Source organism: Chiloscyllium punctatum, chromosome 1 (genome assembly GCF_047496795.1).
Source record: "Chiloscyllium punctatum isolate Juve2018m chromosome 1, sChiPun1.3, whole genome shotgun sequence".
In the NCBI taxonomy this organism is placed as follows: Eukaryota; Metazoa; Chordata; class Chondrichthyes; order Orectolobiformes; family Hemiscylliidae; genus Chiloscyllium; species Chiloscyllium punctatum.
In genome coordinates, this window is record NC_092739.1 from 27,122,455 (window position 1) to 27,139,742 (window position 17,288).

At 40.9% G+C, this 17,288-nt stretch overlaps 1 protein-coding gene across 1 annotated transcript in view; it reads right to left on the bottom strand.

Annotated features, from left to right (window-relative positions):
• elovl6 (ELOVL fatty acid elongase 6) overlaps positions 1–16,222 on the bottom strand; it is a 105,575-nt gene extending 89,353 nt beyond the window's left edge. The window contains 2 exon segments of the mRNA XM_072582439.1: positions 16,012–16,135; positions 16,138–16,222. Coding sequence (XP_072438540.1) covers positions 16,012–16,135; positions 16,138–16,189 — 176 coding nt within the window. The 5' untranslated portion in view covers positions 16,190–16,222.
• Positions 16,223–17,288: the final 1,066 nt, after the last annotated feature.

Here is a 17,288-nt window from a genome sequence, read left to right on the forward strand (position 1 = left end):
TAGGAGAAAGACAAGGTGGTTTGGCCTTTCGAGCCTATTCTGCTGTTCACTTTGATTGTGCCTGATCTTCTGCCTTAACTCACTTTGCTGCACTATTCCCAACTCACTAATTTAATGATTCAAGTATCCACAGCCTACAGGGATAAAGAGCTTTAAGACTCTGCAATTTTTTGAATAAAGAAATTTCTCATCTCAACCCTTAATCTTTGAATTCTTACTTTGACACTGCATCCTTTTGTTCACTCTTATGAAAGGCATTTGAGCATCTACCATGTCAGTCCTTTAAAAATTGTATATCTTTTCAATACAATCTCTACTCATTCTTCTACATATTGTAGGCCACATCTACTCAATCTCTCCTCCCAGTTGTATGCATCTTTACTGCTGTCTAACTTTGTGACTTGGAGGCAAGAACATATCTCTCTGAATACCAATAATTCCCAGACTTGCGACTTTTTAAAAATTTTATTTTCTTTCTAATGAGTAAATCTTTACATTTTTTCCATGCTATATTACAACCACCATTTTCTTGCCAACTGATTTTCAATTTTTTATATTTCTTTCTCAAGTTGTCCTCCACTTATTTTCCTTGACTTTAGAAGCATTGTAATGATTTTTCTCAAAGATATCCAAATACTCTACTTATGCTGGGTCCTCCCTTATCTCCTCTTTCCTAATTATATGAACTTTAAAAGGCAGTTATGTTTTAAAATATCATCTTAAAATTCTGTTCAGCTCAAGACAATATCATTTGGCTGTCATGAGGGAAGAAATTCAAACCTGTTGAAATATTCATTAACATTTTTCACTCCTAATGTTCATGATGCTGTGCAGACCTCCAAAGTCCATGTATGACAAAGTCAATGCATCCGAATGTCATTTGGTATGTGCTGCCCTTTGAATGGCTTCACAGCTATACACCATAAAGGGAATATTGCGACAGCTATCTTTTCAGGTGTGTGTGTGTGTGTGTGTGTGTGTGTGTGTGTGTGTGTGTGTGTGTGTGTGTGTGTGTGTGTGTGTGTGTGTGTGAGAGAGAGTTGGCTTTCTGTTTGAAGGAGACAAAACGATGGCAACTTTGGAAATTTAAGGAACAAGGAGTTGCAAGGTGGGCCTTGCTGGTGGCAATCACATCAGGAGAGCTGGGTGAGTGGAATGGTTTTTGAAGAGCTCTTAAGTATTGGCATAATGTAACAGTGAACAGTAAAATGGCAACAATTTTGGACTTGTTCTGGTGCAACCTATTTGCCAGGAGTACTCCACGCAGTGAAAGGAGTTGTAAGACATATACCAGTTATAGTATTCAGTTAATGTGAATGTACATTTTCTTTATTTTGATGTATTAGTTGCATGTTAACTAATGCTTGCTTGGTGTAGATTTCAATTGTTTGAATAAAAGTCTTTTGAAATGTGAAATCTTGTACTTTGTTTCGTTGTCCTTTTTGGGGAATGTTTTAAAAAAAATTAGTCTCTATGGGAATCACAGTGAAAACCTACAATATATTTAGGAAATGCGCTTTGTTATCATGAATAAGTGCTGATTCTGCCAAATAATATTCTGATTTTCGAAGTGTTATCTTTCCTAATGACCGGAGAAATGGATATTTTCTATTACTGATATCAAGTTAATTGACAAATCATTCTTTGCAGCTGCAACTAATTTCTGTAGCTTACAATTTTGGTTTCCCCATTTTATGTCTTACTTTAGGAACAATGTCAATGTTTAGATTAGATTAGATTACTTACTGTGTGGAAACAGGCCCTTCGGCCCAACAAGTCCACACCAACCTGCCGAAGCGTAACCCACCCAGACCCATTCCCCTACATTTACCCCTTCACCCAACACTACGGGCAATTTAGCATGGCCAATTCGCCTAACCTGCACATTTTTTGGATTGTGGGAGGAAACCGGAGCACCTGGAGGAAACCCACGCAGACACGGGGAGAATGTGCAAACTCCACACAGTCTCCTGAGGCGGGAATTGAACCCGGGTCTCTGGCGTTGTGAGGCAACAGTGCTAACCCCTGTGCGGCAACAGTGCTAACCCCTGTGCCACCATGCCGCCCACAAAGAAATCAGAATATTATTTGGCAGAATCAGCACTTATTCATGATAACAAAGCGCATTTCCTAAATATATTGTAGGTTTTCACTGTGATTCCCATAGAGACTAATTTTTTTTAAAACATTCCCCAAAAAGGACAACGAAACAAAGTACAAGATTTCACATTTCTAAGATGATAGGCTTGGTAGTAAGAGGTATAAAAAAGTGAAACTGGGATTCTTTTCTTCGAAAGATGAAACCTAGGAACTGCTTGAAATTGAGGCCTTTGCTAGACCCAGGTGGACAATCTTTCTAGCTTATTTTGCAAATAGATGGCATAAATGTAAGGTAATCATTACAAAAGCAGCGATGGTATTCAGAATTTTGCAGAAGTTTGTTAGAACATGGACTATTTTAACTGAAAAATGTGGTGGAAAGGAATACATAATATCTTTAGAAGAGGAAGCAGCTAAATATTTTGGAGTGAAAGTGGTATAAGGAAAAGGCAGGGAAATGGTAATAAAGTACGATTCTGAAGTTGCCTCTGTGGCTAGCAGTGAGAAAGTAGAATGCTGGTTGCCTTCCTGCTGCCAGGATCATGGATGTCTCAGAGAGGGTGCAGAAATTTCTCAATGGGGAAGAGGGACCAGCAGGAGGTCATTATACTCATTGGTACCAATGACATAGGAAGGTAAAAGGACGAGATTCTGAGGGAAGAATAGAGAGCGAGTTAAGCAGGAATTTTAAAATGAGATCCTCAAGAGTAGTAATATCTGGATTACTCGTGGTGCTGCGAGTGAGTGAGGATAGGAATAAGACGACAGAGCAGATGATGGCGGAGGAGCTGGTGTATGGGAGAAGGATTTACATTTTTGGATCATTGCAATCTCTTTTGGGGTAGAAGTGACCTGTACAAGAAGGACGAATCACACCTGAATTGGAAGGGGCAAATATACTGCCAGGGAGATTTACTAGAGCTGCTCAGAAGGATTTAGACTATTAAGGTGGGGGTGGGACCCAGGGAGATAATGAGGAAAGAGATCAATCTGAGATTGGTACAGTTGAGAACAGAAGTGAGTCAAGCAGTCAAGGCTGGCAGGGACAAAGCAGAGAACAAGGTAGGACTGATAAACTGCATGTTTGCCAAGGAAGGCAGATGAACTCAGGGCATGGTTACAAACATGGGACTGAGATATCATAGCAATTGCAGAAACGTGGCTTAGGGTTGGGCAGGACTGGCAGTTTAATGTTCCAGGATATAAATGCTACAGGAAGGACAAAAAGAGAGGCGAGAGAGGAGGCAGAGTGATGTTTTTGATAAGGGATAGCATTACAGCTGTACTGAAGGAGGATATTCCCCGAAATACATCCAGGGAAGTTACTTGAGTGGAACTGAGAAATCCGAAAGGGATGATCACCTTATTGAGATTGTATTATAGACCTCCTAATAGTCAATAGGAAATTGACTGACTACTTGTAAGAATAATAGGGTGGTAATGGTCGTGGATTTTAACTTTCCAAACATAGACTAGGACTGTCATAGTGTTAAGGGTTTAGAAGAAGAGGAATTTGTTAAGCAAGCACAAGAAAATTTTCTGATTCAACATGGGGATATAGCTACTGGAGAAGGTGCAAAACTTGACCTACTGTTGGGAAATTAGGCAGGGTAAGTGACTGAAATGTCAGAGAAGGAGCACTTTGTGGCCAGCGACCAGAACTCTACTAGTTTTAAAATAGTAATGGAAAAGGATAGACCAGATCTAAAAGTTGAAGTTCTAAATTGGAGAAAGGCTCATTTTGACAGTATTAGGCAAGAAGTTTCAAAAGATGATTGGGGGCAGATGTTCGCAGGAAAAGGGATGGCTAGAAAATGAGATAACAAGAGTGTAGACACCTTATATTCCTGTCAGGGTGAAAGGAAAGGTTGGTCGTTGAATGGAATGCTGGGTGACTAAAGAAAGCGAGGGTTTAGTTCAGAAAAAGGAAGCATATGTCAGGTATAAACAGGATAAATCGAGTGAATCCTTAGAGTATGAAAGCAGTAGGAGTATACGGAAGAGGGAAATCAGGAGGGCAAAAAGGGGACATGAGATAGCTTCGGCAAATAGGGTTAAGGGGAATCCAAAGAGTTTTTACAAATACATTAAGGACAAAAGGGTAACTCGGGAGAGGACAGGGCCCCTCAAAGATCAGCAAGGCAGCCTTTGTGTGGAGCCGCAGGAGATGGGAGAGATACTAAACGAGTATTTTGCATCAGTGTTTATTGTGGAAAAGGATGTGGAAGATATAGAATGTAGGGAAATAGATGGTGACATCTCCAAAAAAGTCCATATTACAGAGGAGGAAGTGCTGGATGTCATGAAATGCATATAAGTGGATAAATTCCCAGGTCCTGATCAAGTGTACCCTCAAACTCTATGGGAAACTAGAGAAGTGATTGCTGGACCCCTTGCTGAGATATTTGTATCATCGATAGTCACAGGTGAGGTGCCAGAAGACTGGAGGTTTGCTAACGTGGTGCCACTGTTTAGGAAGGGTGGTAAGGACAAGCCAAAGAACTGTAGACCAGTGAGCCTGACATCGGTGGTGGGCAAGTTGTTGGAGGGAAGCCCGAGTGACAGGATTTACATGCATATGTAAAGGCAAGGACTGATTAGGGATAGTCAACATTGCTTTGTGCATGGGAATTCATGTCTCACAAACTTGACTGAGTTTCCTGAAGAAGTAACAATGAGGATTGATGAGGGCAGAGAGGTGGACATGTTTTATATGGACCTCAGTAAGGCATGCAACAAGGTTCCCCGTGAGAAGCTGGTCAGATCTCAGGGAATACAGGGAGTACTAGCCATTTGGATATAGAACTGGCTCAAAGGTAGAAGACAATTATGGGCGGCACGTTGGCACAGTGGTTAGCACTGCTGCCTCACAGTGCTAGAGACCCAGGTTCAATACCCGCCTCAGGCGACTGACTGTGTGGAGTTTGCACATTCTCCCTGTGTCTGCGTGGGTTTCCTCCGGGTGCTCTGGTTTCCTCCCACAGTCCAAAAATGTGCAGGTTAGGTGAATTGGCCACGCTAAATTGCCCGTAGTGTTAGAAGCAGGGGTAAATGTAGGGGAATGGGTATGGGTGGGTGCGCTTCGGCGGGTCGGTGTGGACTTGTTGGGCCGAAGGGCCTGTTTCTACACTGTAAGTAATCTAATCTAATCTAGAAGGTGGTGATGGAGGGTTGTTTTTCAAACTGGAGGCCTGTGACCAGTGGAGTGCCACAAGGATCGGCGCTGGGTCCACTACTTCTCTTCATTTATATAAATGATTCGGATGAGAGCATAAAAAGGTACAGTTAGTAAGTTTCAGATATCACCAAAATGGGAGATGTAGTGGACAGAGAAGGAGGTGACCTCAGACTAAAACGGGATCTTGATCAGATGGGCCAATGGGCTAAGGAGTGGCAGATGGAGTTTAATTTAGATAAATGTGAGGTGCTGCATTTTGGGAAAGCAAATCTTAGCAGGACTTATACACTTAATGGTAAGGTCCTAGGGAGTGTTGCTGAAGAAAGAGACCTTGGAGTGCAGGTTCATAGCTCCTTGAAAGTGCAGTTGAAGGTAGATAGGATATTGAAGGCAGTGTTTGGTATGCTTTCCTTTATTGGTCAGAGTATTGAGTACAGGAGTTGGGAGGTCATGTTGCAGCTGTACAGGACAATGGTTACTCCACCGCTGGAATATCACATGCAATTCTGGTCTCCTTCCTATCGGAAAGATGTTGTGAAACTTGAAAGGGTTCAGAAAAGATTTACAAGGATGTTGCCAGGGTTGGAGGATTTGAGCTATAGGGAGAGGTTGAATAGGCTTTTCTCCATGGCTACCTGGATGCTGCCTGAACTGCTGTGCTCTTCCAGCACCACTAATCCAGAATCTGGTTTCCAGCATCTGCAGTTATTGTTTTTACCTCTTTTTTTTCTCCATGGACTGTCAGAGGCTGAGGAGTGACTTTATAGAGGTTTACGAAATTATGAGGGGTATGGATAGGATAAATAGACAAAGTCTTTTCCCTGGGGTGGGGGAGTCCAGAACTAGAGGGCATAGGTTTAAGGTGAGTGGCAAAGATATAAAAGAGATCTAAGGAGCAACTTTTTCACGCAGAGAGTGGTATGTGTATGGAATGAGCTGCCAGAGGAAGTGGTGGAGGCTGGTACAATTGCAACATTTAAAAGGCATTTGGATAGGTATATGAATAGGAAGGTTTGAAGGGATATGGGCCGGGTGCTGGCAGGTGGGACTAGATTGGGTTGGGATATCTGGTCGGCATGGACGGGTTGGACCGAAGGGTCTGTTTCCGTGATGTACATCTCTATGACTCTATGACTCTCACTTCCCTGGAGGGGAAGACAGAGGGGTGACCTTACAGAGGTTTATAAAATCATGAGGGGCATGGATAGGGTAAAACAGACAAAGGTCTTTTCCCTGGGGTGGTGAGTCCAGAACTAGCAGGCATAGGTTTGGGGCGAGAGGGGAAAAATTTAAAAGGGACCTAAAGGGACATTTTCTTGCAGAGGTGGTGGAATGAGCTGCCAGAAGAAATGGTGAAGGTTGGTACAATTACAGCATTTAAAGGGCGTTTGGATGGGTAATATCAATAGGAAGGATTTAGAGGGATATGGGACTGGCAAACGGGACTGGATTAGGTTAGGATATCGTTCAGCATGGACTAGTTGGACTGAAGGGTCTGTTTCCCTGCTGTACATCTTTATGACTCTATGGGCTTCGTATCATTTTGGTACCTTACCAAGGTCAGTATTTTTAAACAGGAAAGAATGGAGCAGTCTACAATGGTATGCAAATCCGGCCACCAATATCAAACCACTTCTAGTCTACACACACAGTCAAGGAGTTCAGGAATAAGCTTCGTCCCTCAAACTTGTTCCACTTACACAAACCAACCTTCAAAATGGAAAACTAAGTTGCAGTCACCATCTGCACAATTACAACAGCATCACAAACAGAAGTACAAAATCAAAATACTGCAGATGTTAGAATTCTGATTAAAGCTCCAATAAAAGGCCATCAATTTGAAATGCTAGCTCTGCTTCTCTCCACTGATGCTGCCCGATTTAGTTTCTTCCATGCTTGTTTTTATATATGCCATTTAAACTGTTTTAAATGGAAGGATTATCTTGGGCAGCGGTTTGCACCTCTTTAGCATAATTATTCTGTCAATAAGTCTCTTCAGACAGCCCCATTTTTAGATACTGAGTCTGAGGAACTCCTGTAGTCACTGCTCTCAAATATTGGGCTGCTGTAATGTACAACTGACCAGGACTCTCACATTTGATGATAATATACAGCCTTTAAAAAGCTTCAATATTCTAAGACACTTCACTAAAGCACTACGAAGTAAAATTTAACAAACCTAAAATATAATAGAAAAATGACAGAGTTAAAAGAGACAGATTTTTAAGGAAGGTTCTGCCGACTGTCATTTCAACACAGTCACCACTCATGCAGTAACAGGAGTTGAATAAATACTTCATAACTGTCTTTTACAATGAAGACTGATAAAACATTCCAAAATTACTAAACAATCAATGGGCAAAAAAGGAGAGGAAATAAATCTAATAACTATCAGAGCAGAGAAAATGCTCGTCATCAGATGGATCAGTTTTTGTCCAGTACATGCAGGAGGTTTCCTGACACAGTATGGCAAAGGGCTGACAAGAGAGGAGGCCACACGGTGCTTGGTAATGAACCAGGCCAGGTGTTTGATTTTGTGGTAGGTGAGCACTTTGAAGAGAGTGACCATAATTCAGTTACGTTTAGTTTAGCGATGGAAAGGGACAGGTACATGCCACAGGACAAGAGTTATCAATGGGGCAAGGGCAATTATAATGTGATTAGGCAAGATTTAGAATGCACAGAATGGGGTAGCAAAATGCAGGGGATGGGGACAATCGAAATGTGGAGCTGGTTTAAGGAACAGATATTGTGTGCCCTCAATAGGTACGCCCCTGAGGAAAGGAAGGAAGTGATAAAGTAAGGGTACCGTGGTTTACTACAGAAATTGCATCTCTTGTTAAGTAGAAGAAGGAGGCATATGTGACAATGTGATGACATGGTTCAGATAAGGAGATGGAGAGTTACAGATTAGCCAGGAAGGATTTAAAGAGAGAGTTAAGAAGAGCAAAGAAAGGACATGAGCAGTCTTTAGCAGGTAGAATAAAGGAGAACCCTAAAGCTTTCTATGTGTATGTGAGTAATAAAAGGATGACTAGGGTAGGAATACAGCCAAAGATAGAATTGGGAAGTTGTGTGTGGACCCTGTGAAGATCAGAGAGGTGCTAAATGAATATTTCTCATCGGTTTTCACTCAGGAAAAGGAGAATAGTGTAGAGAAGCAGAATGAGATACAACATATTAGACGAGAAAGAATCGAGGTTAGTAATGAAGAGGTGATATCAATTCTCAAAGGAGTGAAAGTAGACAAATCCGCTGGGCCAGATGGGATTTGTCAGAGGATTCTCTGGGAAGCTAGGGAAGTGATGTTGGAGCCTTTGGCTTTGATCATTGAGTTGTCTTTGTCTACAGGTTTAGGACAGGAGGATTGCAAATTTTGTGCCCTTGTTCAAGAAGGGCTGTAGAAATGACCCAGGTAGTTACAGACCAATGAGCCTTACGTCTGTTGTAGGAAAAGCTTTGGAAAGGATTATGAGAGATAGGATTTATAATCATCTAGCAAGCAACAATATTAATGCAGATAGTCAACATGGTTTCGTCAAGGGCAGGTCTTGTCTCACAAACCACATTAAGTTTTTTGAGAAGGCGACCAACCATGTAGGGCAGTTGATGTGGTGTACATGGACTTCAATAAAGCGTTTGATAAGGTTTCACATGGTAGGCGGTTGAGAAAATGCAGAGGCATGGGATTGAGGGTGATTTAGCAGTTTGGATCACATACTTGCTTTGCGTAAGGCAGCAGCGAGTGGTGGTTGATGGACAATATTCAGCCTGGAGTCCAGTTACTCATGGTGTGCCACAAGGATCTGTTTTGGGATGACTGCTGTTGGTTATTTATAAAAAGGAGTTAGACACAGGCACAGATGGATGGGTTAGTAAGTTTGCAGATGACACTAAATTCGGTGGAACATTTATGGCACAGCGAAAGTGTCCTTACCTCTAAATCAGGATGCCCAGATTCAAGTACCAATTGCTCCAAAAGGTGTATAACAAAGATTTTGAACAGGTTAATTCAAAAATACAAGGAGTCCCCAATTTAAAAACATCTGGCTAACAAACGCAATCCTACACAAGAATGCAAGCTTAAAGACCCAACATATGAACATTTCCTGTAATTACGAATAGCTGTTTTGTATTACTCTGTGCTGTGCGCTGACTTACATACAGATCAACTTGTGAATGAACTCCAGAATGGGTACTGCCTGCAAAAAATATTTCAACTTACTTCTCAGTCTTGTTCCTTTAAGGTAAGTATTATATCTTAGAGCTTCTAGTGCAAGCTTCCTTTTCTACCTTGTCCAGTGGACAACTCCATGCCTAAACCCAAAAGATATTTTTCGATGACAGGGTGATCATATCGAAGGTCAAATGTACCTCAATCAAACAAATGCATTACCAGATGCTGACAGATAACAATGAGGGCAAACCCGATGTTTGAAGCATTCTTGTGTACCCTGTCCAAATGTACATTCTTCCAACTGGAAGCCCCAAGAACACCAATCTCATTGGAAGGAAGGAGGCAAGGAGGGGATTTGATAGAGACATACAAAATGATCATGGGATTAGATAGAGTTGACTGTGAGACTCTTTTTCCTCGGATGATGATGTTAGCTTGTACGAGGGGACATAGCTACAAATTGAAGGGTGTTAGATTTAAGACAGATGTCAGAGGCAAGTTCTTAACTCAAGAGTGGTAAGGACGTGGAATGCCCTGCCTGCAAATGTAGATAACTCAGCCACATTAGGGAGATTTAAACAATCCTTGGATAAGCATGTGGATGATGATGGAATAGTGTAGGGGGGTGGGCTTAGATTAGTTCACAGGTTGATGCAACAAGGGCTGAAAGGCCTGTTCTGCGCTGTATTGTTCCATGTTCTATGAAACTAATGGAGACTAAAGACTAACAGGTCCCCTGGGCAAGATAGGATGTGTCCTGTGATATTAAAAGGAAGTAGCTATATAGTCAGTGAATGCACTAGTAGTAATCCTCCAGAATCACTGGATTCTGAAAAGGTCCCAGAGGACTGGAAATCTGTCAAAATGTAACAATAGACCAAATGCTTAATGTTTGTTATTTGGAAAATGTTTGATTCTATTAGAAAGGATTAATAGCAGAGATTAATATGTCAGCAGAGTCAGCATGGCTGCATGAAGCAGAAATCATACCTGACAAATTTACTGGAATTCTTTGAAGATGTAACAAGCTAAAGTGGAAGCAGTGGATGCAATTGCGACTTTCAGATGGTGTTTGATAAGGTACCGTATATTTTTACTTAACTGCCGATAGAAAAAGAAACAGATGGATCAGGGTGGGGGGCATTTTCAGGATGGCAACTTGGGACTAGTGGAGAGCCACAGGGACAGTGCTGGTATCACAATTATCAACCATACTAACTGAGGAAAGTTAATGCACAAAGTCAGCTTTCCATTCTTGTGCAATCTTGTATTATGAGAAAATCACATAATAGCAGCACCATTTAAACTAATGGGGCTGGAATCACTTTATAACAAATACACACTTTAGAAGTTTGCACTTTAGAAACAGCGCCCCCAATTTGTCAATTGCATTATAGCGATTTTGCATTAACGAAATGTGCGTTATAACAGAACGACCCGCATGATCAAGTTTGCATAAGACAAAAAAATTGGTGGGAGGGCAAATAGTGAGGATGACAGAGTCCACAGAGGGATATAGACACGTTAAACAGGTGGGCAAACATTTGGCACATGAAATATATATGTGGGGAAAATGTGAGGTTATACATCTTGGCAGGAAGGATACAGGCGCTGAATATTATTTAAATGGTGAAAGATTGCATAAAGTTACACAGGGACTTTTGGGAGTCTTCCTGCATGAATCACAAAACAATAGCGCAACAAAAAATGAAATTGTAGTTAATGTTAGCTCCAAATGTGTGAAGTTTACAAAAAATATTTCCACAGTACTAACAGGTTTTAACAGACTTGATCATGATCAGTGACATTAGACTGCACAGTCCAGATCTCAACCGGTATATTACATCAGCCACTATGTATTACACCTTTCATGATCTTAGCAAGATTTACCAATCAGACACTGGGGCAAATGTGAACTCAGTTCACCATTTGGTTTTCCTTATCAAAGTATAAAATACACCAAGTACATTGGTCATATGGTAAAACGTAAAGTAAAAAATCCAACAGTTTAAAAGTCTTGTATATCACATACACTTCCTGTAATCTTTTGCCTTATTGCTTGCACTTTATCAACAACCACCCTATTGTTTAGTAAGCAGGGGTCTACTTTCAAGGAGCATTCAAAGTCAATGCAATAACTATGCTGCCCACCCAGTCATTACAGCAAGATCCAAAGGTGAGTTGCGGTCAACTTTTCAATTTGCTTATTGGGTAATCAAAAATTGGCTAGCTCCTGTTTTGAACCAGTTGATAAATCTGGTTAGAGAGAATGGTCCTGAATACCTTCCTCCAGGGCCCACGTAAAAATATCTTCTAGAGCCTTTTTCTGACCATCTGCATTGATCACTTCAAGGACCATTATTGATGGCGATTGAACAGCTTGTACAAGTGGACTCCAAAATTATGATCAGGATAGAACTCTGAATTACACAGTTGAGCAGTCTCATTCAATACTGGCATCCCGTTTGCAAGCCCTTCTGAAATTTCATCAGTCTGGCATAGGGTATTAATTGCATACACAAGGCTTTCCTCTAGAATTTTCAGTGGTTGACCACTTAAGTTTTCAGGCAGGGTGGCAGCAGGAAATCCCTCACCCACTACTAAGCATGGTCTGGTTCTTGTTATTGTCATAGGAAATTCACTCAGTCATGTGCAAGGCCAGTTTAATTGCTGTATGCAAACACAGTCTGTAGTCGTTCAAGAATTTAACTACTATTTGGGCCATGAACTTTGCAGGGCAGAATGTGCTTATCAGTTTCTGGTTAAGTTCACAGCACTCAAAACTATTTTGCATGTATAACAGCTAGGATGGCAACTGACACCTATGGATAGTTTTCTGAATTCAGTTTGCCACAGACTCACTTTTGTAGGGCAGCACTCATTTATCATGATTCAATTTCTCTACAATGAAAGAAAAATACCAAAACCATAATCATAAATTTTCCAGATCAGTTTACAATTTTACTCTAGTTATATACGTATATACACATACATTTGGATGCAGCTAATCTGTCAGAAATTAGTTTAAATAGATACTTCTCAGTCCATTTAGTACTGAAACAGTTAACGTGCAAGCGAGTTAAACCGTGTGGAGTCAACATGTAGGACTTTTTTATGAACGTAACTGCATGACATCTAACTGCCGGAATGAGACAAGCCTCCAGTGATGTAATCTCATGCAGATCAGCTTGGAGCAGTCACTACAGCGCTCCTGCCTTTTGATTGGCTAGTTTTCTGTCAGAAGACATCATAAGATGATCAGTATTGGTCAGTTGATCTCGGTTAAATAGGGTAACACTAGGTACTTATAGCTGAGACAAGTTATAAAATTAAAGGCTGCAAAACAAAATAATCTAGAACTCTGCTTCCATATGGCATTTCTCCCCTCTAATAAGTGACTAAATTTATTTGTATTTTAGTCAATCATTTATGTTAGTCATGCTTCACCCTGAAGAGCTTTGCCCAAAATACATACTTGAACGCTTTCGTTTAAATCTGATTTAATCTAAGTAATACCAGTCTTTTACACGCTAAGTCGACAACTACTAGTTTATCCTCAAAAATACTGCTCCAAATTATTAGAAAACATGTTCTGTCATTAATTTCATGGAGAATACTCCACATTCTTACATATACTGTAAACTACAGACAAACACATAACTATGTAGAAAACTAAAGCAATTACAATGCTCACTTCAATTGAAACAACCTGAGATTCTTTAATGTTGTTCCAAGGTGATTCAAGGAATTATAACCAGACAGAATGTAGCACCAGGTCAAAGGAAGAGATTTTAGGACAAGTTAAAAATGGTTTAGTTATAACAACATGAGGATGAAAGACTTAACAGCAATCTAGTTTGTTCAATATATTGCATCAGTTGTATGATGCTACGATCTTTTGCTATAAATTCTGTATCCTATGATTCCGCCCCACTAGCTACCAAATAAACATGTTGCATTATAACCCGGCATTGTGTGATTTTTAAACTTTGTCCACTCCAGTTCAAAGCTGGCACCTCCACATTAAGGAATTTAGTGATCAGGAAGGGGCAAAACCTTGGAGAGATTTCAAGACATGGGCAAGAATGAGACAGTAGGAATAAGAACAAATGTGAATTAATGACTAGAAAAGTATGCTTATATCCTATTCTAGTTGCGAATCTCAAAAAAACTATGGTTTGTTTTAAAGCTGCAGTTTTTATTTCTCTTTATACTTCCAAACAAAACTCCAGTAATGTTCTTGACCAATGATGAATGATTCAAAAACGAAAGCACCCTTCCACTTGAAACCAGAATCTGAGGTGTTTCTCAAGAACAAAAGATCTCCTCGAATACACTGCAACTAAAGTTTCGGGCACAACACAGCAACAACAGATTTGTAATGTACTCAATGAATGTGACAAGAGCAGGAAGACACAAGTGTAAAGTAATGGAGGTGCTGGGGTGCAAAAGGAATCAATTTGCTTACAGGAGCTAAAAACAAATCATGGTAATATTATTCCCCCTTTATTAGTGTAATCATGTTTTCGACACTAGAGCATCAGTTGTTTACAGAAAACGACTTATTGCAAGTTAACATCAAGGTACAAAGGAAACAGAAAAAAAAACTTATCAAGGTATAAACCATAAGATTGTACTTCTTCGAGTGACATTTAATTTCACCATCCTGTTTGCTTTAAATCAGAAACATTTTTTTAAAAAAACTACACCCTTGGGATTTGTATTGCAGCAAAAATAATGCTAACTCCCATAAACAAAAAAAAGCTGATCCATCATATCAGATAACAATATTTTTTAAACAGCCCCACTGCATTTTATGTTGACTTAAGTCTATGCTTCATGTCAAAATCATTCCAATTCTTCACTACACTGTTAGCACTACCTTCCTACAACTCACAAGGCCAAGTATTTACTATAAGCAGTGGTATCTGCTGGTTGAAGGTGGTTATGAAAGTATGATTTTATTTTGCTTGCAAATCAAAGTTCAGAGACAAAATATTTTTCTTAATCTAAGCACTAAATGTAGGTTTAGACGAATGATGGTTAATGTTGTGTGATGCAAAAAAATGTATTATTAATGAATGGTCATGTATTAATATTTTGATGCACTGTGATTAGTTACTAAGTAATCCACTGAAATTATTGAAAGCCATTTCATATATTATTCAGCTATATCATCCCATTTTGATTAATCATTATGATTTGTCTCCAAGTGTATATTCATAAATCAATGTACTTTCCCAAATATTTTTGTCCAAAATTAGGACAGCCCATTTTAAAAACTGTTTGAAGTAACCACATGCTGAATTTAAAGTGTGCGAAGAATAGTATTCCAGTTCTGAAACAATACGCTTCATTTTCCTCAAATGTGATTTCCTCTTTTTCTCTCCACAGATGTTACCAGACAGAACAGTCTTCTGATTTTTATTTGCTTCAGTTTTGCATGAATGATTATACAAATAAATAAACATATATTTTAAGTTCCAGCAGATGTACAACTGTACATGAAAGTGGACACAATCATGCTCATGCCCAGACATGACACTAGAATACCAGTTTTTCAAGAAAAAAAAACTCTTAACGCTTTTGACAGGCTGAAATTTTACTTCATTATAATTCCTGCCGCCTAAGCTAGTGCCATCCTTTACTCGGGACTGGGAATGAGGTTAGTTTAAAATGGATCAATCACGAAATGGCTTTCTGGGGACAAAAGAATAAAAGGGTACAAGAAATACTGAAGCAAAGCATCTCTAGCTCAAAGCAGTGTGTGGATCTATTACTCTAAATGTAATGTTCCACACACATTCGTTGGATACAAATACTAGACCAACACCTGTCAGCAAGACAAGAAAAGTCCATCTTCCCGGGAGGATGGTTAGCTATCTCAAATGATTAAGCGTCGGGGGCATGTGTTAACTACAAGGTCGCAGCTTTGATTTAGTTCTTTTACCACTGTTCATGCATACTGTAAACGGATTTGACCTACCAGCAGGTAGGGGGCGGGCGGTTAGCGCAGGACTCTCTACACGTGTTCCAATATCTGTTCAAGGATTTCCTTCAGATTTATAGCCAGACAAGAAAGGATCCCTCAGGTTTTGGGCTAAACGACTTAAAGGAAGGGACAGCCGGGGGGGGGGCTTCTTTTCGAAAAATGTTTTACACGCTCCCCACCGGAGACTCCCATTCCAAGACAAAAGACAGTCCGTAATGCCCGGTGGTTTTAACCCAGAAACAAACCTCCTGACTGTGGGCGCAAAAGGAGCAGGAATAAAGCAACGAAATAATCGCCCGAGGAGCAGGCGGTTGAATTGGGGTCGAGAGAAGTGTTTACAGGAGACTTCCCCCCACCCCCCCCCAAACCCATCCCTTCGGGGATACCAGGAGGAGGGTGGCAGCATTTAAACCAACACGTTTTCGCTTTGTTTAGAAAATATACTTCGACAGGGATATGGGGCGCGAACACAAATGTGAGGAAGGGGAAACAGTGAAGAAACGAACGTTTTTTTTCCCCTTTTCTTCCACCCCCCCGGAAGTCCTTCTGGGAAGCATCACTCACCAATTTTCTTGCATCCATTGAATAGCTTCCCTCTCATTGAACTGCCTCTCGAATTCATATTCCTGCAGCGCCAGCACTGACATACTTCCAGTGTTTGAGCTCAGTTCGCCGTTCTCTCCGGTGACTGAGGAACTTGTCCCTGTCTCTTTTGGGTTTGATTGACGGCCCGCCTGGACATTGCACGCGCGCTCCCAACGGCCGCCCCGTCTCGCCTCGCCTTCGCCCCGCCCCCGGCGCTCTCCCCGTACCGCCCGCCTCCTGGCCCCGCCCCACACCGCCTGTCACTGAAGCTCTGGCTCGGGCTCCGCGTGGTCCTAGCTGCCGCCGGACTATTCGTTTCCCCTCAGGTAAAGTCGCTTATACCCACACTGTGACGGCAGGGACTCAATCTTCGAAAGAGAGATGACTGCTGGTGGTTGTTTAACCCCGAAGGTCACAAGATTATGGACAACATTGGTTACCTCAGCCTCTGCATTGCAAACCAGCCGTCTGGCCAACTCAGTTTTAACCGACCGACTGCTGCACCAGTACCCCTATCCCTGAGCCAGCAAGTCTGGATTCAAGTCCCACCTGCTCCACCATGCAAAGTTTGAGTTATAAAGATGGGCTGGAACTTTTTTACCTGGAGCGTAGGAAGTTAAGAGGTCACCTGATAGAAGTTCATGAAATAATGAGATCTATAGATAGAGTTGATGGGTGGTTGTATTTTCCCCAAGGTGGGGAATTTCAAGATTTAAGGTGACAGGCGAGAGATTTAAAAAAGACATGAGGTAGTTTTTTTTACATAGGAGGTGTTTTGAGTGTGGAATGAACCTCCTAGTGAAATGGTGGATGTGGGTAAGACTACAACATTTAAAATACATTTGGATGCATATATGAATAGGAAAGGTTTGGAGGGATATAGGCCAGGAGTAGGAGATGGGACTAGTTTAGGATTATGTTTGGCATGGACTGGTTAGACCGAAGAGTCTGTTTCCATGCTGTATGACTCTGAGTGTGCAATAACCCCTCTGAACAGATTATCAGTAACTCCTAATCGACCACCAACAGCACACCAAATGCAAACAAAGATGGATTTCTCCTCTGGCCCCACCCCCACCAAGATTTTAATGTTCTTTTACCTAAATTACTTAAGCAAAATATTGCAGATGCTGAAACTCTGAAATAATAACTAAGTATGACACTTGAGCAGCTGGTTTTGCTTAAATGACTTTCCTTTTAAAAGTACTACCTAGTTGTTTTCTTTTCTCCACCTCACTTTTTTTCTTGAATTTAAA